We start from the raw sequence: 21,206 nt of genomic DNA, 5'->3' as shown, positions 1-21,206 counted from the left end.
AGTAATGAGTGTAGTAGTTGTAGTAGTGAGTGTAGTAGTTGTAGTAGTGAGTGTAGAAGTTGTAGTAATGAGTGTAGTAGTTGTAGTAGTGAGTGTAGTAGTTGTAGTAGTAAATGCAGTAGTTGTAGTAGTAAATGCAGTAGTTGTAGTAATGAGTGTAGTAGTTGTAGTAATGAGTGCAGTAGTTGTCGTCGTAAATGCAGTAGTTGTAGTAATGAGTGTAGTACTTGAAGTAATAAATGCAGTAGTTGTATTACTTGAAGTAGTAAATGCAGTAGTTGTATTACTTGAAGTAGTAAATGCAGTAGTTGTAGTACTTGAAGTAGTAAATGCAGTAGTTGTAGTACTTGAAGTAGTAAATGCAGTAGTTGTAGTACTTGAAGTAGTAAATGCAGTAGTTGTAGTACTTGAAGTAGTAAATGCAGTAATATCTGAGGTTTCTTAGCGTTTGAGGAACTTAAGAACTTTTTCACGCCTCTTATTATGAAATCTGCCCCAAAACCGGAAGTTGACAGTTAGCAACTACCCGTGAGTGAGTGAGTGAGTGAGTGAGCGAGTCCCGGTGTGAAAATGTTACCTTTATCTATGAAAGACGACGAGTACAAACCGGCGAAGTTCAACCTGCTGGTGAAACTGTCGGGATGGTTCAGGTAAACCCGCCGCTGCTAACTGCTAACTGCTGCTAACAGCTGTTAGCACTCATTCAGATGACTCTGAACGCTTAAGCTGCTAGCCGGATGCTAACCGGCTAGCCCGGATAAACCCGGTCCTTCTGCGGCTCTGTCTGCTTTAAACTCGGGTTTTATCAGCTTGTCAGCGGTTACCGTGTGTTTGTGACGGGGGGGGTGGGGGGGGGGGGCTGATAGCCCGGTTTGGTCCTCTGACTGTTTTCTGTTCCAGGTCGATCCTCGCTGATAAAACCTCCCGGAATCTGTTCTTCTTCCTCTGCCTCAACCTGTCCTTCGCCTTCGTGGAGTTAACGTACGGCATCTGGAGCAACAGGTAGGCTGGCGCGCGTGCGTGTGTGTGTGTGTGTGTGTGTGTGTGTGCGTGCGTGTGTGCGCGCGCGCGTGTATTCAGGATGTGCCACGTATGTGTTAGCATTAGCCTGGAGCAGCTCCGCGTGTGTGTTGGTCAGCAGCTTGAAGCTCCTCCCACACAGCTGATCCTTCATCACACGTGTTGTTATTTATCAATCAGAACATGTAAATAACAGCAAAAGTTAACGTCACAGAAAGATGAGAGAAAGAGGAATAATTCAGGTCTCTGACTGAAACACAACAACTGGATTCAAAATATTACTGAAGTATAAAAGTAAGTGAGTACTTTACAGTAAATTGTACTTCAAATATGAAAAGTAAAAGTAAACACTGCGGTAACCAGGTAAACAAACAGGTAAACAAACAGATAAACAAACAGATAAACATGTAAACAAACAGGTAAACAAACAGATAAACAAACAGGTAAACAAACAGATAAACAGGTATACAAACCGGTAAACAAACAGGTAAACAAACAGATAAACAGATAAACAAACAGATAAACAAACAGATAAACATGTAAACAAGCAGATAAACAAACAGGTAAACAAACAGATAAACAGATAAACAAACAGGTAAACAAACAGGTAAACAAACAGATAAACAAACAGGTAAATAGACAGGTAAACAAACAGATAAACAAACAGGTAAACAAACAGGTAAATAGACAGGTAAACAAACAGATAAACAAACATAAACAAACAGATAAACAAACAGATAAACAAACAGGTAAACAAACAGGTAAACAAACAGATAAACAAACAGGTAAATAGACAGGTAAACAAACAGATAAACAAACAGGTAAACAAACAGATAAACAGATAAACAAACAGATAAACAGGTAAACAAACAGGTAAACAGGTAAACAAGCAGATAAACAAACAGATAAACAAACAGATAAACATGTAAACAAACAGATAAACAAACAGGTAAATAAACAGATAAACAAACAGGTAAACAAACAGGTAAACAAACAGGTAAACAAACAGATAAACAGGTAAACAAACAGGTAAATAGACAGGTAAACAAACAGATAAACAAACAGGTAAACAAACAGATAAACAAACAGGTAAATAGACAGGTAAACAAACAGATAAACAAACATAAACAAACAGGTAAATAAACAGGTAAACAAACAGGTAAATAGATAAATAACAATAAAATAAGTAACTAACTGCAATCAGTGAAATACACATTAATACAGCAGTAATAATAATCCAAAACCAGCAAGTTGTTTACCTGTTTTTTTTTACCCGGTTGTTTACCCGGTTTACCTGGTTGTTCACCCACTTGTTTACCCGGTTGTTTACCTGGTTGTTCACCCACTTGTTTACCCGGTTGTTTACCCGGTTGTTCACCCACTTGTTTACCCGGTTGTTTTCCCGGTTGTTCACCCACTTGTTTACCCGGTTGTTTTCCCGGTTATTTGCCCGGTTATTTACCCGGTTGTTTACCCGGTTATTTACCCGGTTATTTACCCGGTTGTTTACCCGGTTGTTTTCCCGGTTGTTTACCCGGTTATTTACCTGGTTGTTTACCCGGTTATTTGCCCGGTTATTTACCCGGTTGTTTTCCCGGTTATTTACCCGGTTATTTACCCGGTTGTTTACCCGGTTGTTTTCCCGGTTGTTTACCCGGTTGTTTACCCGGTTATTTACCCGGTTATTTGCCCGGTTATTTACCCGGTTGTTTTCCCGGTTGTTTACCCGGTTGTTTACCCGATTGTTTACCCGGTTATTTACCCGGTTATTTACCCGGTTGTTTACCTGGTTGTTTACCCGGTTGTTTACCCGGTTGTTTACCTGTGTGTCCTGTGTTCAGTTTAGGTCTCATCTCAGACTCCTTCCACATGTTCTTCGACTGCACCGCCCTGCTGGCAGGTCTGGCAGCTTCCGTCATATCCCGGTGGAGATCCAACGACAGCTTCTCCTACGGGTGAGACCCACCTCCGCTCTGACCTCTGACCTCTAACCTCTGACCCTCTGACCCCCAGCGTGTTTGACCGCTCTGTTTTCCTGTCTGTGTCGCAGTTATGTGAGAGCAGAGGTTCTGGCGGGCTTCGTCAACGGACTCTTCCTCATATTCACCGCTTTCTTCATCTTCTCTGAAGGAGTCGAGGTAACACACACACACACACACACACACACACACACACACACACACACACACACACAGAAACACACACACACACAGAAACACACAGAAACACACACACAGAAACACACACACACACACACACAGAAACACACACACACACACACACACACACACACACACACACACACACACAGAAACACACACACACACACACAGAAACACACACACACACACACACAGAAACACACAGAAACACACACACACACACACACACACACACACACACACAGAAACACACACACACACACAGAAACACACACACACACACACAGAAACACACACACACACAGAAACACACACACACACACACACACACACACACACACAGAAACACACACACACACACACACACAGAAACACACACACACACACACACACACACAGAAACACACACACACACACACACACACACCCCTTGCATGGAGTCATCAGTGTGTTGGTGTATCTGCAGGTAAACACAGTCTGCTTGACTTTTATTCCCTGACTTTAGTCTGTAAGGCAGATGGAAAGATGGAAAACATGAATCAGAAAAACTTTCTAGGTTTGATTCTGCACATGTGCATCACTGTGATGATGTCATGTGTCCCTCTGTCTGTCTCTCTGTCCACCTGTCCGTCCGTCAGAGAGCTCTGGAGCCTCCTGACGTCCACCACGACCGGCTGCTTCCTGTCTCTGTTGCCGGTCTGCTGGTGAACCTGGTCGGGATCTTTGTGTTCCAGCATGGAGGACACGGTCACTCACACGGAGACGAAGGTAAAGACCTGCAGAACCTCCAGAACCACAACGGTCTGCGTGGGATCTGGTTCCATCTCTGTAGAACCAGTGAACCAAACTGCAGATGTGTAGAACCTCCCATCAGATGTGTAGAACCTCCCATCAGATATGTAGAACCTCCCATCAGATATGTAGAACCTCCCATCAGATGTGTAGAACCTCCCTCCAGATGTGTAGAACCTCCCTCCAGATGTGTAGAACCTCCCTCCAGATGTGTAGAACCTCCCTCCAGATGTGTAGAACCTCCCTCCAGATGTGTAGAACCTGGGTTCTCTGACCGCTCCCTCTCCGTCCTCAGGTCACGGTCACAGCCACTCACTGTTTAACGGCAGCCTGAATCACGGCCACAGTCACGGAGGAGACGACCACAAGCACAAACACGGAGGACACGGACACAGTCATGACAGTCACGGAGGACATGGACACAGTCATGACGGTCACGGAGGACATGGAGGACATGGACACAGTCACGAGGAACCACACTGTCACGGTGAGAACGTGACACGCGGCGATCCGACATGTTCACACAGTCAGTCAGAGATCAGGGTTTACTAACCTGTGGGTTACCGTGGCAACAGCACTGATGCTTCAGTGAAGGTCGTGGTGAAACAAACTGACATGCTACAGACACACTTTAATCAGGATTATTATTATTATTATTATTGTTATTTCCTGTCCTCCGTGTTGAATCCGGTGTTTTTGTTTCCGTCAGACGAGCTGCTGCACACGCCGGGAAAAGGCTCCAGCAAACAGATCCTGCAGGGTGAGAACACCATGAACACGCATGACTCATCACACGGAACATTTCTGCTTTATTTACACGCAGATCTTCATCCAGTTTGAAACTTTTAAACACAACATGCAGCTGCTCAAGTTCAGACACAGTTCAAACAAATCAGATAATAAAAAAATACAAATAACACGAAATTAAAGAAATTAAAAAACAAATATTAGACCTGAAAAAACACCTGAGGATTCATTAACTCTGTAAAATACAACATTGGTTATAATCTGGAACCATCAAGAAACACGTCTGTGGAGATTTGAACCCTGAGAACAGGTCTGAAGGCTGCTGGTCTCACCTTCCCGACCAGCAGGGGGCGCTCACACACCACCTCACATACCCTTTTTATCCATCAACTGAAAACCAACCATGTCCAAACCATGTGTTAAAATGATCAGAGAAACTGGAAAGACTTTTATTTTGACAGCCAACTTCCTGTAAAATCCCTCATACTTTCCTTAAAATGTAAATTCCAGAATATTTTTTCCAACAAAGTCCCACAGTTTGGTTAAAATTATTATAATATTTGAGTTTTAAAGGACAAATCTTTCATAAAATGACATCAGAATTTCCTTAAAGTACAAAACATCTACTTTTATATACTGATATTTTTTCAGGGTATCGAATAACAATTTTCATCATTGATCGATTGATTTAATCATCCAGCATTAAGTCGTTTCATTGTTTTTTTTATCCGAATTTTTATGTTTCATTTTCACTTTTTTTAACCGTTTTTATTTCTTGTGTCTCAAAGTGAACTAAAAGGTGTGTACTGATAAAGTTTGATTGATGTGTGTGTGTGTGTGTGTGTGTGTTTCAGGCGTCCTGCTGCACATCATCGCCGACACGCTGGGCAGCATCGGCGTGATCATCTCCGCTCTGCTGATGCAGAAATACGACCTGATGATCGCGGATCCGATCTGCTCCATGCTGATCGCCCTCCTCATCGGAGTCAGGTAACGCTTATTGATTGGGGGGGGGGGGGGGGGGGGGGGGGGGGGCTGTGATGTCACCGATCAGCTGATGGTGTACAATGCAGTTTGTTCCACTGTTCAGTGTGTGTGTGTGTGTGTGTGTGTGTGTGTGTGTGTGTGTGTGTTCTCCTGGGCTCCACCCTGTTGATTGACAGCTGTGATTACAGCCTTTAACAGACCACATCAGGGTGGGCGGGGCTTCAGACAGCCACCTTGTGGCCAGCTGACACCATACTGACTGGCAGCTGTGTGTGTGTGTGTGGAGGGGGCGGGGCCAGCTGCCTTTTTGTTGTGGGCGTCCTTCATCAGTTGACCAATCAGCTCGTCTAAGTAATGACAGACTGCAGCTGTGTGTGTGTGTGTGTGTGTGTGTGTGTGTGTGTGTGTGTGTGTGTGTGTGTGTGTGTGTGTGTTTGTTCTGCAGGAGTGGTCCTCAGTGGTCAGTAGACCCTTTTGAAGGACCAGCAAAACCACTTCAATGTCCACATGAACCTCAAGAACAAAAACAAACCAAGTCCCGACTAAACATCTTAAAGGACCCGTAAAACCCACTTCAGCTGTGACCTTCAAAAACACCTTGAAAATGTCCCCAGAGACCACGAGAACCTGAAAGATCTGTAGAACCGTTTTAGGGGATCTCTAAACGGACCCTGAGAACATCTTTAATTACAAGTACAACCTCTAAAACAATCACTCAAACAGACAGACCCATAAAGACACTTCAGTGTCCACTAGAACCTCGTAGATGAGAACTAAAACCTCCTAAAGGAACCTTAGAACCTCTTTAATGTCCACTAGAACATTCAAAGGATTCCTAGACTCTCCAAAACCACGAGAGCCTTCTAAGGAACCCCTAGATCACCCTAGATCTTCACTGTCACCGAGAACCTCCCAAATGACCCTCATAACCTCTAGGTACTTACTAACTAGACCGCCTAGAACCTCTTGAAGGAACCATAGAACCTTTTTATTACTGCTAAACTCAAACATAGAAACGGTGACTTGACAGTTGTTTGTCACATTTAAAAACGGGAAAGTGTCCGTGAACGCACCGTCGGAAGAACATTTGTTAACTCGGCTCGGAGCTGAACTAAAGCGAAGGAAACCCGGTGTGATGGATGATCTCTCAGGTTTCACCTCCGCAGGACGAGTCCTCAGAAAAACCACCTGAAACCAGCGTCTGTCTGGAGGGAAGGAGGGAACGATCACTCTGCAGCCGGATGGACACTTTGGAAAACAGTTTCCACTAATGTAAAGAATGTGCAATTAGTAGTTAATGGGCTCTGACATGCCAAACCACCGGCATGGACCTGGAGAGAGTCCCGGAGACTGGTCTCCGCTCGCTCGTCCTCTGGACGTAAATGCGGCGGTCAGATTTCCCAGAAGCCCCCGTGATAAATGGAGTTGATGCGTGCTGATTGGTGGTTTGATAGGCTGGAAGTGAACACAGCTGCAGATTTAAGAGTCAGCAGAGCAGAGCTGTGGTCAGCTGAGAGGCCTTCACACAACCACAGGTATCAGGTTACTGCAAGCTGGAAAGTAAAAGTCACCACCGTCTCAACTCAAGAATCTCAGACCAAACTCCTTTTAAAGAACGTCACATTCTCAGACCAGAGCCCAGTTAAACATCTTTTAGATTCTCAGACCAAACCTTTGTTTGATTCTGCACAAAAATGTGAGCTCCAGGGTAAGAGTTACACACCAAACTCCTTTTAAAAATCTGTAGAATCTGCAGATGGAGTTGAGTTGTGGATAAATTCTCAAACCAAAGCCGAGTCAAACATCTTTAAATTCTCAGACCAAACTCCAGTTCAAAATCTACAGATTATGGACAGAAATCTCAGTGTCAGGAGTAAAACTTTCAAACCAAACGTCTATTAAAAATCTGTAGATTTCTCCAACCAAACTTTAGTTAAAACTCAACAGATCTCGAAATCTGAATCTAAGCCTCAGTGCACAACTTAGACCGATACGGCATGAGTTCTATAAACTCAAACTCCAGTTAAATCTCGGTCACTGTGTACCATCACATTACATTTAGCTGATGCTTTTATCCAAAGCGACTTACAACACACCGATGGTTCACCATCAGGAGCAATTTAGGGTTCAGTGTCTTGCTCAAGGACACTTAGGCATGTGGACAGGAGGAGCTGGGGATGGAACCACCAACCTTCTGATTAGTGTGAAACCCACTCTACCATCTGAGCCACAGCCTCTCTATACCAGACTGTAGTAACAGTAGTAGCATTTGTACATCATTCGGCAGAGTGGTGGGAGTACTACAGTAGTAGTTGTATTTGTACTACTGTAATAACCACAGCTGTATTGGTACTAGCAGTAATTAGTATTATATTATTAATATTTGACCTCTGACCCTCAGTGTGGTGCCGTTACTGAAGGAGTCCATCGGCATCCTGATGCAGAGAACGCCACCTTCGCTGGACCAGGCCCTGCCAGAGTGCTACCAGAGGGTGAGCAACTAACCACACCCACTCCCAACAAGCCACACCCACCCATAGCCCCGCCCCTTCCAATAAAGCACTTGCAGTGGTAGTAGAAACTGACTCTGCATTTGTGATTGTAACTCAAAACAAATTGTACTTCAACTTGTAGTAACAGTAGTACTTGTAGTAGTTACTGGAACAGTAGTAGTTGTCGTAGTAACTGATAAACCCCGCCCCCTCCGTAAACATTATGTCTGTGCATTGTGGACGAGTCTTATTTGCTGGTGTTGCCGTGTTGTGTTCAGGTGCAGCAGCTGCAGGGAGTTTACAACCTCCAGGAGCCTCACTTCTGGACTCTGTGTACGGACGTTTATATCGGAACATTAAAGCTGCTGGTCGCCCCCGACGCCGACACCCGTTGGATCCTCAGCCAGACGCACAACATCTTTACACAGGTACCTGAACGCACCACAGCCTTGTACAGAGACCTCCTGATGCGGTCTTGTTAGTAGTACTACGAGTAAACGCAGTATTTTTTTCTCCGTCTCTCCACAGGCAGGAGTTCGACAGCTTTACGTCCAGGTCGACACGGCCGCCATGTAGATGCTCCGCCCTCCTCAACTCCTGGGACCAATCACATTCAGTCTGCTGCTGCAGGTGACCTCTGACCCCCCCCTCCCTCGTCACTGCAGGACAGACTGAGCTCAACGGGGCGGGGAGGGGGCACAAAGAGAACTGATGAACTCAAACAGCCCCGCCCCCTATTTTTTTTTTTTTTAAACATACCTGTCCGTATTGGTGGGCAACGTGGTCCCCCCTCCTTCCTGCACTTTTTAGACTGGAGCAAAGCATTCTGGGTAAGTGCCTTCATCATTTATCAGAGACAATCTGAGCCCCTCCCACCACCACACCCACCGCTGACATCGCTGCGGGGACTTGCTGATTGGTCCACAGTGAGTGTGATGTCACTGTTTTTAAATGTGCCAAACCATGTGACCAAACCATGTGACCAGTCGGTGGGTGTCAAGTCTTTTTTTTTTTAAGCTGTAATAAAGGATTCTGTTTCTCTGAGCTGATATTGATCTCCATCTTTATTGATGACATCACATTGTAAACAGCTCATCAAGTGTTTTTGAGAAAGAAGTCGGACGATTAGAAACGAGAGAGAGCACCTCGTTTCACTCGTGGTCCTCACAAAGACAGGCAGACAGACGTGTGTTAGGAGGTGTACGTTGAGCTGTCAATCATGCGCAGGTTCTGCAGGACGTCCGGTTCTGCGTTCACTCGCAGCATGTCGACCTCCAGCGGGTGGAGTCGACCGGTGACGACCAGCGAATGGAGCGGAGCGCCGAGGTCACATGACGCCAGCTGACGTAGCGTCCCAGCACGGATCACCTGGTCGTCGGAGCCGAGCCGGGCCACGCCCACACACACCGCGTCCTCCGTCACACCTGGAGGTGGGCGGAGAGACTGGTCAGCCAATCAGAAACCAAAGCTACCTTCGTCTTGAAATGTAAATAACATTTTTACCGATATGTTGCAACCTAAATCTGAAAATATGAATATAGTACAATCACTTTTTTCCCCACATATTTTGGGGCTTTTCTGAAGCGGTCATGTTTTCCTGAATCATTCATCTTTTATGATTTATTCCTCAAAAGTTTTTATCTTAAAATTTATTTTTTTCCAGAAATATTACTAAATCCTTCATGTTACGTTTTTTTTTTTTCCCGCTTCAAACTATTATGATTTAATAGCCAAAATATAAAAACAAATTCTTGTAAATTTTATGACTAGAAACAATATTTTTATACTGGTGTTACTTTTTGTCAAGATATCATAACTTCAGTTTCTAAATTCAAATTTTTTTTCTGGATCAAAATGTTTCCCGTAATTTTTTTGTTTTATTCTTGTAAATATTACATGATATTTATAAAAAATATATTTTGGAAAAATGTTCCCTCTTAAAAAAACACTCTTTCTCAAAATACGATATATATTTTAAGAAATGTTTACTACTTTTTCTCAAAATATGTCTGTCAAACTATTACGGCTGTTTTATAAATAAGTTTAAAACAAACTTTTGTGTGAAAATTTTACGACTTGTTTCTGAAAACAGTTAACTTTATCTTCCTCCTGGACTCGGTGTGTTCGGGGTAAATTGATGGATAAATAAACAGATTATCTTGCAGCAAAATCAGTCAAAATGAGATCAGATCAGGTGACTCACCAAGCTCCGCCCCCTCCTCCCGCCTCCTGCAGATGATCTGAATCAGCTGATCTGCAGCCTGACTGACCGTCATGTAGCGAGGAGGCTCGTAGATCTTCTTCCCTCTGAAATCAATAATAAAAAAGCTCTTTAACCGGAACACAAACTGATTGCTGTATTGAACAGATTGATGTGATGATTTGGTTTTAGGTTTTTATTTATCCACCCGTCTGCTGCCTGACGACGCCGCTGGACTTCTACCGCATTATATTCAATAAAACTCTGCTCTGTTTACACTTATCACAACATACTACGACTTTTATATCCTTGTAAAAACAATGAAATTTAAGTCTCAACATATCTTGCTAACCCTTCAGGTTTTAGATCTGGACTTGTTCTCCATCTTGTTCTGGTTCTTACCTCATCATGTTCTCGATGCTCTGCTCTTTGACTTTAATATCTGCCAATAAAATCAGAAAAAAGAAATGGAAAATTTAGATGAAATGACTTCAAACTTTTTGTTTAGTTCAGAGCTGAAAATATCAATTAATTATTCAATGACAAAAAATAAAAAAGTCAAAAGTGCAATTACTTTTATTTTCTATTAATAATAAAGAAAGTACTGAAATTTGCTTTTTTGCTTGAAAACTGCTGTTTAATAATGTTATTTGTAATAATAATTGTTTGTCTACATCGATCAACTGGCTGTTTATTAACGATCACAGTTTCGATGATTAAAATAAACAAATGAACACTGCTGCTGCGTTCACTGTGACGGAGGTGTTTTCATGAGTGTGGGCGGAGCGATGATGGACGAGCGGCTGTCCGACTCTTTATTCTCTTTTATTTCCTCTTATAAATATTAACCACAGACGCCAGCAGGTCGTCTACGTCCCACCGGACTGTTGGTTTATGGTGGTGGTGTGTGTGTGTGTGTGTGTGTGTGTGTGTGGGGGGGGGGGGGGGGGTGGGGGTGGGGGTGGGGGGGGCTGCCCAGGGTGATTGATGGCGGACCGGTCAGGGGGGTAACCTGACACCTGGTGACTCCCTGAATGCACCATCAGCACCTCCAGGCTGCTTCTTTCTACACTGATGTGAAATTGAAATGCAGCATTAAATCAGGTCTTCGCTCACTGGAGGTGTTTCATTCCGGTTATTAATGCAGCACAAGACAGTTTTTGAAAGCACATTTCTTTTAACGTATTAAAAAATAAAAAATATGCGATTAGAAATATTAAATGAATTGAATAAAATTCAATCAATCTGTATTTCAAACAGACGATCCCTCAGTTTCAAGCCTCTTTTATTTAATGTGACACATTCAAACATGTAAATAAAGGTTCTGGACTCCCAACAGCGACGCCACCCTTCAGTTTGTCAACTGCTGTTTTGAAGCCTCAAGTTCTGTAATTTTATCCATTAATATCTTGTTTTTTTGGAACCTGACTGTACGACAGCCCTGTCAATCAAGCCAGCCCCGCCCCCAAACATATCTGTGTTGGAGTCCTGATATCTAATGAATGCTGGAGTTATTTCCAGAAGGAGGGAGTTTATCTAAGGACACCATGATGACTTGTGGAAAACATTTACTGATTTTGTATTGCAGGAGAGAACTTGATGCTTTTTCAATAGGAGTCTATTGGAGCCCCTAGTGGCTCTCGGTGGTATTACACTTTCAAGGGACTTCTGCGTCGACTTCCCTTTTCAGAATCAGACTCTATATACGAACATTTTTATACACAGTCTGTGTTCACGGCAGGTTTGGCTACATGTCAAATATTTTGTTATTTATATTTATATATTTTTATTTTGTTACAATGTTTTTTTCACCTGAAGACTGAAGAATGAAATATTAATTCAAATCTGTCTCGTATTCACATCGACACTTCTACAGGTGAGCGCTACCTTCACCGTCTTTTTCCATATTTTAATACAAATTAGTTTTGATGTTATTATACTCATTTTTATTGAATATTTCAAATATTAAATCAGGAGATTTTACGCATATTCCTGTTCCTGAGTTGTGAAATGATGCCGTTTATCATGTTTTCATGATTTTTGTTTAGCTTTTTCTTGTCTTTTGATGTTTATGTATTTTTATCATTTTAAACTGTTGTCTTGTTTGTTTGTTGTTGTTGATGAAAACTCCTCTTCAGACAATAAAGGTTTCAATCACTAATTTTTCTGATACTTTGCGTGTGCGTGTGCGTGTGCGTGTGCACGTCTCACCCAGCAGACAGAGCGTGTGCAGTCCAGCTGCTCTGTTTTTACAGATTTTGTCGTAGAAGCTCTCCGGTCTCCACGTGTCCGTCCAAAACACCAACGACACCGTCTCCCCGAAGTTATACAGCTGAGACACACACACACTGATTATTGATTTTAACTTAATTATGTTGTAATGCTCTTCCTCACAACTGAACTCTTATAATTTTTTTATTGATATTATTATTATTAATATTAGTATCATCATCTCTTTGAGGCCGACTGAACCTTTGTTCCAAATAAAATACTATAACAACATAAAGAAAAGCCCTGCAGGCGTCCGGTGTGTGTGGGGGGGGGGGGGGGCGTCCGCTGACAGCAGGGGCTGATGGGATTCACTCCCACTGGAGGGAGCACGGAGCTCATTAGCATATTAACGACCTCCCAGAGGAGATACTGTGTGAGCATTAATGCTAATCGGTCTGTGGCTCCTGCTCTCTGATTGGCTGCTTTGAGTGACAGCTCTGTTATTGATGAGACCATGTTAATGTGATGTCACAGCAATAATGACAAAGTTGAATGAGGTTCATCAGCAGCTGGGCGTCGGCTCTGCCCTCAGCACCGACTCTCAGGCAGACGAGGAGATATTTTCTCGAGGTGATGTGCCCTGAGTTCTGCCTACAGGGCACCTCGGAGAACCTCAAATGTTTTGTCCTCAGCACAGACGCCTCCCTGGACTGAAATAAGTTCATCTCGCTGCATCACTGATGGATTTTAAAGCTCCTGTTATTCATTAAAACTCTATAAAACTTTACAAAATGTTTTCTAAGAAACAAACCGGCGGCTACTTAATGCCGGATGTTTTGAATACGCAAATAATCTCCACCTGCTGCTGGAGAAAGATTTACCTGCAGCCCGCAGCAGCCCACTGCGTTCATGATGGAGGCGTTGTGGATGACTTTGTACGGTATCCCAGCATGCACTGCTCGCAGGACCAGGTCACTGTGGGTGGTGGCTCTGCAGGACGAGACAAAGATCAACTTTTATTATTACAGACAGTGAACTCACCACAGACACCGGACTGTCCCGCTGTTATTACAGACAGTGAACTCACCACAGACACCGGACTGTCCCGCTGTTATTACAGACAGTGAACTCACCACAGACACCGGACTGTCCCGCTGTTATTACAGACAGTGAACTCATCACAGACACCGGACTGTCCCGCTGTTATTACAGACAGTGAACTCACCACAGACACCGGGCTGTCCCGCTGTTATTACAGACAGTGAACTCACCACAGACACCGGACTGTCCCGCTGTTATTACAGACAGTGAACTCATCACAGACACCGGACTGTCCCGCTGTTATTACAGACAGTGAACTCACCACAGACACCGGACTGTCCCGCTGTTATTACAGACAGTGAACTCACCACAGACACCGGACTGTCCCGCTGTTATTACAGACAGTGAACTCATCACAGACACCGGGCTGTCCCGCTGTTATTACAGACAGTGAACTCATCACAGACACCGGGCTGTCCCGCTGTTATTACAGACAGTGAACTCATCACAGACACCGGGCTGTCCCGCTGTTCCTACAGACGGTGAAGTGGACATTAACTCGTGCAGATGTGTTTGGTCAGGTTTTGGTTGAATGCTGTTTGATTGACATCCAGATGTTGAGGTCACACGGCGGTCAAATCTCAGTGTGATGAAAAGAAACTTCTCCATTTTTAGAAGCAGCAGCTTCTCTTCTCATGTAAACTGTAAAACCGACATTCTGGTGAAACCAGCCGTCCGAGTCGGTTGGGTTGGAGGCAGCAGGCGAGCTGCTCGGCACTCTGTCATTAACTCTCGGAGGAATCCGCCGGTTCTGAGGAGAAATCTGCTGAAACCAGGTCGAGCCGCTCAGACAGAAACCCTGCGGTCCGACGAGACCGCGCTGACGCAGCAGAACTCAGACCGGTGGGATCAATACGGTCTGCGGTGCCGATACGTGGACGGCGTGACTCACCCGAACGGGTCGCCCACCACCAGGAAGGCCACGTCGGCCACATCGGCGTCCTTCAGGATGTCTTCAGCTTCTTGTTCAACCAGATCTCTGTCTGCCAGGATCAGCTGCTTCCCGTAGTACTCCTCCTGAGGACCACAGTTAGCACACCGATGAAGTACTTTACACACCGATGAAGTACTTTACACATTAATAAAGTACTTTACACACTAATGGAGTACTTTACACACTAATAGGGTACTTTACACATTAATAAAGTACTTTACACACTAATGAAGTACTTTACACATTAAAGAAGTACTTTACACACTAATGTAGTACTTTACACACTAATGAAGTACTTTACACATTAAAGAAGTACTTTACACACCGATGAAGTACTTTACACACCGATGAAGTACTTTACACATTAACACTAATGAAGTACTTTACACATTAAAGAAGTACTTTACACACCGATGAAGTACTTTACACATTAACATTAATGAAGTACTTTACACATTAATAAAGTACTTTACACACTAATGAAGTACTTTACACACTAATGAAGTACTTTACACATTAAAGAAGTACTTTACACACTAATGAAGTACTTTACACATTAAAGAAGTACTTTACACACTAATGAAGTACTTTACACATTAAAGAAGTACTTTACACACTAATGAAGTACTTTACACATTAAAGAAGTACTTTACACACTAATGAAGTACTTTACACACTAATAAAGCAGGTAACACCTCCATCACTCTACCAACAGGATGCCTACATTTGTTTATGTTTTCAGCGCATGGCTGTATTTTGATAGTAAAATTAGATTTGGTTTGTAAAGTTGCTGATGCTGGTCAACCTGTGTAGACGAACCTGTTTAGTTTGTACAAAGCGCTTGTAAATATCTTCAACTTGTGAGCAGTTGTAGGAGTGAGAAGTCTTTTTGTTTCTACAGTTTCCAGTTGGAAGCCCACGGTAGACCTTTGTCTTCTGTTTGCTTGGTGTTTTTGTGATTGGGAAGTTCAGGGCGGACCAGACGCTTTGTCTCAGCTCTGAAGTTAAATAAAGAGCTTTCGGGAGCGTGTAATACCACTGAGGGCCAACAGGGGCTCTAAAACACCTCCGGCTCCAATAGACTCTCATTCAAAAAGCACCAACTTCTCTCTTGAAACACAAAGTCAGTAAATGTTTTCCACAAGTCATTATGGTGTCATTAGATAAATTCACCCGTTTGAGGGTGGGGTTATTTGATTGACAGGCCTGTGGTGCAGTCAGGTTTCTAGTATAGGTAGGCGGGGCAGAGAGTCAGGAGAACCGCCCCTCGCTCCTCCCCAGCTCGTCCAAATATGGTCATATCAGGCTCCAAAATAGCACAACGACGACGACGGAGGAAATGCTAAACTTGACCTGATATTAAAAAAAACTATATCAAATTATAAAAAAAATATTTTGCAGGGATATGAGGACATTTTTAAAATGATGATTAATCAAGCTGGTTTTTTTTCACGAGTTATTTTTTTTTTTATTGAATATTTAGAAAGCAGCTGGTACATCTCAGGCTAACAGGTGTGTACACCACAAAGACACGTTAAATAAATGAACAGAGTAATAACAAGTAGGTGAACAAGTATTTAACTTACAATAAAGGGGGAAAAACAGTTGAACATTAACTGAAATAAAATGAACATTATACATAGTTTATCTCCCTACTTAAACAAAGGTGGAAACAGATTGTAAACTTATAAATCAATATCAGGTAAATACCACTGCACAACACCATCTGTAAACATGAAAAATAATATGAACTTTGGTTATATCTTTAAATAAAAACCACCATCAGAAAACAGTGCAGGGAAAATGGAAACGATTGCTGCGTCACACAGACGTCTACATACAGTCTTATATTGATAGCTTGACATAAACAGGTGAATGATTATTATACTGTATTTGCTGCGATTTAAATTTAAAAAAAATTTTTTTTAGATAGAAATGTGTTTTTTTTCACCAGTTCTGGTCCATATTTAATGAGTTTTATGACATTTGATGTTGGTTCTTGTGCTGTTTTTTGGGGTTATTTTTCTGAGGGTTTCAGAACAATTCTGTTATTAATCATGAACGTCTTCAGTTCAGAGAGATTATTTTGAAATAAAAAACCCAAAACAAGCTATAACATTCTTTACTACTGATATGAAAAACGAGCTAAAACTGAAAATCTATTCGAACTCTGCAAGCATTTCTACTGATTTTACAACTTCTTGTTCCGTCACTCAGACACAGATGAAGTTGAGTCTCTCTCTGCAGTCCCGGTTCTCCCACAGTCCCTCTTTGGTGAGAGCTCCACAGCGGTTCCACACTGGACACTGTTGGTCCTGATGTCCTTCCTGGGACCAGCCCTCGTACTCCAGAGGGTCTCCGTTCACCCAGATCCAGCTGTCCCCCAGGAAGCGCAGGCCGATCCACACCCGGTCAGTGATGCGCTGGTGCTGGATCTCCGTCAGGGCCAGAAGGGTCTCGGTCTTGGAGAGCAGGCTGGTGAAGTCCTTGTGGTTCTCTCTGCAGTGCTCCAGAGCCTCCTCCCAGGACTTCTCCTCCTCCACCACCACCAGGTTCAAGCAGAAGAAGTTTTGGCGATTGGAGGGAGGGCTTTTATACCATCCACTCGTGTACCATAATACATGTGTATAAAACGGCCTCTGCTCATGCCAGAAGGTGTAGGTAGCATTGTCTCCTCCTGACCATCTCCATCCATCTCCAACCCAGTAGAGACCGATCCATCCTACTTTGTTCCCAATCTCAGAGTTTGTGAACACGTCTTTCTCCAGCTTGGTGCTGAGGGGTGAAAGGTCAGTGTGGTACTTCCTGCAGTACTCCTGAGCTTCAAACCAGGACATTCCGTCTCCGATAAAAACATGTTTTGCAGACAGACAGCGAGCACTTGTAAGAACGAGCAGTGTGAGGACGAGTGTCTTCATCTTGGTTCAGAGGTGTTCTGGAAGGAACGGGACTGGGATTTGGTTTTCTGACATTGGACTGAAGAGACGTTTGCATACGTATAAACAAGCCTCAAGGTCCTTCCAACATTCTAATTAGATCTTTGCAAATCAAATCCTGTCAAGGTCACTCGCAGGCTCCTCAAAGGCTTTCGGCCTTAAAACTCTGGAAAACAAACTAATAATGATGATAAAACTGGACTATTTGCATTGACGGTTTTCATTCCAAAGCTGAGGTGCAGCAGCCGGGCAGTCCTGGAAACCACCTGGAAACCACCTGGACCACGTGGACCCTCTGGACCCCCTGGACCCACTGGAAACCACCTGGAAACCACCTGGAAACCACCTGGACCACCTGGAAACCACCTGGAAACCACCTGGAAACCACCTGGACCACCTGGAAACCACCTGACCCACCTGAACCACCTGAACCACCTGGACCACCTGGCCCACCTGGACCACCTGGACCACCTGGAAATCACCTGACCCACCTGAACCACCTGAACCACCTGGACCACCTGGCCCACCTGGACCCCGTGGACCACCTGGAAACTCCCTGGACCACCTGAACCACCTGGACCACCTGGAAACCACCTGGACCACCTGGACCACCTGAACCACCTGGACCACCTGGACCCCCTGGCCCACCTGGACCCCCTGGCCCACCTTGACCCCCTGGCCCACCTGGACCACCTGAACCGAGTCATTGTGGACAGTTTTGTCTTCAGACTTTTTGGGTGTTGTTTTTCCGTCATCTGTGAAGTGACTTTTATACAGATATGGTACTAATAATGGTAAAAAAATTGCATAGTGTTTTGTTAAAAACTTTTTACAATTTGCTTGATGTAAAAAAACACCAAACAGCTGCACCAAAGTCATCCACAAACTTCAGGAAAACAGCAGCATCGTAACATATCTCGTGTTTTTGGATTCCATTGGTCTTTATTGTCAGAAAATTCGTCTGAAATTTGTCTTTCTTCCAGAGCAGCAAACTGTTTGAACGAAGTGAAGTGTTCCTGCGATATTGTTTCCATGAGAATGGGACGACCGGATGGGAGGAATGTGTCGTAAGAGCGACCTTGAACTTTGACCCCCAAACTCCAATCAGCTCATTCATAAGACCAAGTGAACGTTGCTGCCAAAGTTGGAAAAGATTCCGTGGAACCATCGAAGGTCGAGGATGATGTGACACTAACTCAACGTATTCTCATAAACATGATAACTCAGGTACGCCTGGAGGGAATTTCTTCACAGGGCACAATCGTTAACTTTGCCTCAAAGATGAACTGATTAGAGTTCGGTGGTCAAAGGTCAAACTTCAAGGTCACTGTGACCTCATGTCTTTGCTATTCCTGTGAACACGATATCTCAGGATCACTATGAGGGACCTTCTTGCAATTTGGTACAAATGTTCACTTTGACTCCAGACAAACAAATGACAACAATAAAAAGTGGACGATTTCATTACATTCAAGATTTTCCTGCTATTATAAGGCTTAAGTGCAGCAGGCAGGCCGTCCTGGGCTCCACCTGAGCCCAGTCATTGTGGAGGACGTCACATTCACTCAAAAACTTTTCATTTCTGTTTTTGTCTTTTTAGGTGTTTATTTCATCTCTAAATCTCTTGTTTGATGGTAAAACCTGAAACATTTTCAAACTAGAATTACTGCCGAGCTGTTGTACGCCTCCACCAACCAGTCAAGTTGTAGTTTACAAGCATATCTGTCCAAACTCATACAAGTGTTGCTGCAAAAAAAGATCAATTCCAAAACCTGGAGGGTTCATACACAACTACAAGAACAGGACAAACGGATCGGACGAACAAGAGGTCATACTGACGTTGACCTTTGACGATCAAAACCAAAACCATTACCATCAAATCCAAAGTGAATAAAATGTGTCCATCAGTTATCTCGGTGTTGTTAGCTAAAGTCACTCCTTCTTATTAGTTTTCTGGAGGTCCATCTGAAAATAATCCCTCATTCATTAGAAAAGAAGATTCAAGAACACCTGTTTTTGGGGGGCGTGTCTGTTTGATTGACAAAAACCCCTTCAGAGCAGCTTTTTAAAGTAACCGGTCCAAGAAACACCTGAACACCTGTCATCGGTGTCATCGGGCGAACTCACCTCACTTTGCTGAAACTCCTTTATTTCATTTAATTTCACTTTAAATGTTAATCTAATGTCAGTTATCTCTTTCTGGACCTGGTTTCCATGGTGACCTCTCACCGTCTGTTTGTGCTTTGACTTTTATAACGTATTTTGTCCTCGAATGGCCACCATAGATTTGATCTTCTTATATCGGTTTCATTTAGCTGTTTTTAAACAATTTTACTTCCGTTTTAAAAACAGTGCACCGAAAATTCGTATTATTATTGATCTTGAATTACGTTTTGTATTTTAATAGTTTAAAGTAAGCGTGTACTCACCAGCGCTTCTTTGCCCACGGTCAGGATGGACGTGTAGGCCTCCAGGTAAACTCTGGAGCAGCTCTTCACCGCCTGCAGACCCTTCACCGTGATGTCGGCGGCGTCTCCGAGCCCCAGGCCGATCAGATAGAGCATCCTGCCGGCGTCGCTGTCCGCACAGAGTCGGTGTCCAACTGCCGCCGCGAAAACTTCCCACCGTGAAGCACGAAAGAGAAAAATCCGCCCTTTAACTTACAGTTTTCACACACTCACGTGTGGTCTCACTGTACCGACTGGAATACGGCTTGTCGTAAAATGTTTACAGTTACGACAGCTGCAGCCGCGACACTTTCCGCAGCGGAGGAGACGGATGTCACGCCAAACTCCATTTACAAAATTGGGTATTTAACAGCTCCGTGTGACTCGGCAGCGCATTGTGCAAATTAAATACATCTTATATGCTTGTTTTTCGGTAGTATATAAACCAATCTTTAATTCGGCTCACATATAATGAAGGAATTCGGTATATTTTTCATGATTACACCATCTACCCCAGATATCATAGCAGTTAACAGGTGAGTCTGTGACGATAGGTGCTTGGTGGGTTTTATTCATGCCGAACTGAAGAGGCTTTCTTCATGTCTCAGAGAGGACAGTTGTAATTTCAACAGCACATTTTTAAACCTGTAAAAACAGAAAAACAAGCAAAAAATAAAAAATTATGAATGAAGGCAGGCTCGAAATAGGACATTGCCCGGCCTGCCCATCTGAGGATATGTTCCCAAGTTTACCTGAGCTTCTCTGTAAGTATGAAGCTTTGTGTTTAATGGTTGAGTAGAAGTTTAAAAGAAGTTAATCTGTCACCAGTGTTCATTCTGTGAAACACCCAAAAACAAAAAGAAAATTTCCAAGGAAGAAGTTCAGTTATCTGAAACGATTTCTGAGCAAGTTAAAAAGTGAAAAAGAGAAAATTCAAAGAACTCCAGAAGAAGCAGAAGTGTCTAAAAACAGAAAAGTGTTTGTATGAAGACGGACTTCCTCTTTTATGGTTTTAGACTTTCAGATTTTAACTGAACATGTTGCTGCTGTTGAATTAATCTGATCTGTGATAAACACGACATCTCACGAACATCTTGAGGGAATTTCCTCAAATTTGGCAAAAACATTCACTTTGACTCAAAGATGAAAGTTTAATTTTGGGGGTCAAAGGTCAAAA

The 21,206-nt window shown here is 43.3% G+C and overlaps 2 protein-coding genes across 3 annotated transcripts; one reads left to right on the top strand and one right to left on the bottom strand.

Annotated features, from left to right (window-relative positions):
* The first annotated feature begins 526 nt into the window (after window positions 1-526).
* Window positions 527-9,249, top strand: slc30a7 (solute carrier family 30 member 7). Of its 2 annotated transcripts, XM_069141953.1 has the most exons (11): window positions 527-650; window positions 901-1,002; window positions 2,862-2,975; window positions 3,071-3,158; window positions 3,821-3,950; window positions 4,270-4,461; window positions 4,684-4,734; window positions 5,576-5,711; window positions 8,110-8,200; window positions 8,479-8,628; window positions 8,729-9,249. In XM_069141953.1, the coding sequence occupies exons 1-11, from the start codon at window positions 571-573 to the stop codon at window positions 8,774-8,776; spliced, it is 1,182 nt and encodes a 393-aa protein (XP_068998054.1). In that variant the 5' UTR covers window positions 527-570; the 3' UTR covers window positions 8,777-9,249. The 2 variants fall into 2 exon arrangements, with proteins under 2 accessions (XP_068998054.1, XP_068998055.1); XM_069141954.1 differs by lacking the exon at window positions 527-650 and having other exon boundaries at window positions 915-1,002; window positions 2,867-2,975.
* dph5 (diphthamide biosynthesis 5) lies at window positions 9,247-20,674 on the bottom strand (the record flags this gene model as incomplete). Its single annotated transcript, XM_069141957.1, is given in 8 exon segments — window positions 9,247-9,624; window positions 10,404-10,507; window positions 10,803-10,842; window positions 12,612-12,732; window positions 13,493-13,601; window positions 14,605-14,729; window positions 20,012-20,199; window positions 20,542-20,674. Coding segments are annotated over 8 exon segments (984 nt in total). The 3' UTR covers window positions 9,247-9,391.
* Window positions 20,675-21,206: the final 532 nt, after the last annotated feature.

Source organism: Embiotoca jacksoni, unplaced genomic scaffold (genome assembly GCF_022577435.1).
Source record: "Embiotoca jacksoni isolate LCO1_2020_lvr unplaced genomic scaffold, fEmbJac1.0.p SCAF_94, whole genome shotgun sequence".
NCBI classification, from domain to species: domain Eukaryota; kingdom Metazoa; phylum Chordata; class Actinopteri; family Embiotocidae; genus Embiotoca; species Embiotoca jacksoni.
The sequence above is the reverse complement of the archived record's forward strand: the minus strand, read 5'-3'. Positions and strand labels throughout refer to the sequence as shown.